General features: G+C 63.5%; 1 protein-coding gene across 1 annotated transcript; it reads right to left on the bottom strand.

Annotated features, from left to right (window-relative positions):
* Positions 1 to 2: 2 nt before the first annotated feature.
* Positions 3 to 1,040, bottom strand: TraAM80_09140 (uncharacterized protein; the record flags this gene model as incomplete). Its single annotated transcript, XM_029385842.1, has 1 exon — positions 3 to 1,040. A coding segment is annotated over one exon (1,038 nt), but the record flags the coding sequence as incomplete, so codon positions are not given.

Raw genomic sequence — 1,040 nt, 5'->3', positions numbered from 1 at the left:
GCGCCAGAACCAAACACATCATCGTCATCGCCGCCCTGGTCAACGAGGGAGTCTGGCTGCTGAGACGGCACACTCATGCTGGCGAAGGGGTTCCTGGACGCCGCAGCTGCACGACGTGGCTGCTCAGCAGGCTGCGCCTCCTCCATAAGCCCGTCGCTCTCCGCCTTCCAATGCAGCGCATCACCCAACTCAGCACCATCCGCCGGCACGGGCTCCAACCGCGACTTTTCCTCAAGTAATTTCTCATAATATTCCCCCTGTTCCTCAAGCTTCTGCTGAAGCAGCTCATCGTGCTCTGCAATGCGTTCGTTCGCCTCGAGAAGCGCCGCCTCGAGCTCCTCCTGCAGCTTGGCGTGCGTCTGCTTCATCTCGGCCTCCACACGCTGTAGGGCTGCCTCTGCCGCCTCGCGACCCCGCTCCGCATCGGCACATTGCTGCGCCAGGCGCTTTACCTCGTCCATCGCGCCATCGCGGGCCAGAGTGGCACTCGAGAGCCCGGCCTCCATCTCCGCAAGCCGTCCCCGCAGCTCGGCCACAAGGGCCTTCAGCTCAGCCGGTCGCTCCCCAGACACGACATCGCCTGCCACCGTGGGGTGCTGCAACGCGCCAGAACCAAACACATCATCGTCATCGCCGCCCTGGTCAACGAGGGAGTCTGGCTGCTGAGACGGCACACTCATGCTGGCGAAGGGGTTCCTGGACGCCGCAGCTGCACGACGTGGCTGCTCAGCAGGCTGCGCCTCCTCCATAAGCCCGTCGCTCTCCGCCTTCCAATGCAGCGCATCACCCAACTCAGCACCATCCGCCGGCACGGGCTCCAACCGCGACTTTTCCTCAAGTAATTTCTCATAATATTCCCCCTGTTCCTCAAGCTTCTGCTGAAGCAGCTCATCGTGCTCTGCAATGCGTTCGTTCGCCTCGAGAAGCGCCGCCTCGAGCTCCTCCTGCAGCTTGGCGTGCGTCTGCTTCATCTCGGCCTCCACACGCTGTAGGGCTGCCTCTGCCGCCTCGCGACCCCGCTCCGCATCGGCACATTGCTG

This window comes from Trypanosoma rangeli (assembly GCF_003719475.1).
Source record: "Trypanosoma rangeli strain AM80 chromosome Unknown Tra_15.4_contig_00521, whole genome shotgun sequence".
NCBI classification, from domain to species: Eukaryota; Euglenozoa; class Kinetoplastea; order Trypanosomatida; family Trypanosomatidae; genus Trypanosoma; species Trypanosoma rangeli.
Note: the sequence above shows the minus strand (reverse complement) of the source record. Positions and strands in the feature narration are given on the sequence as shown.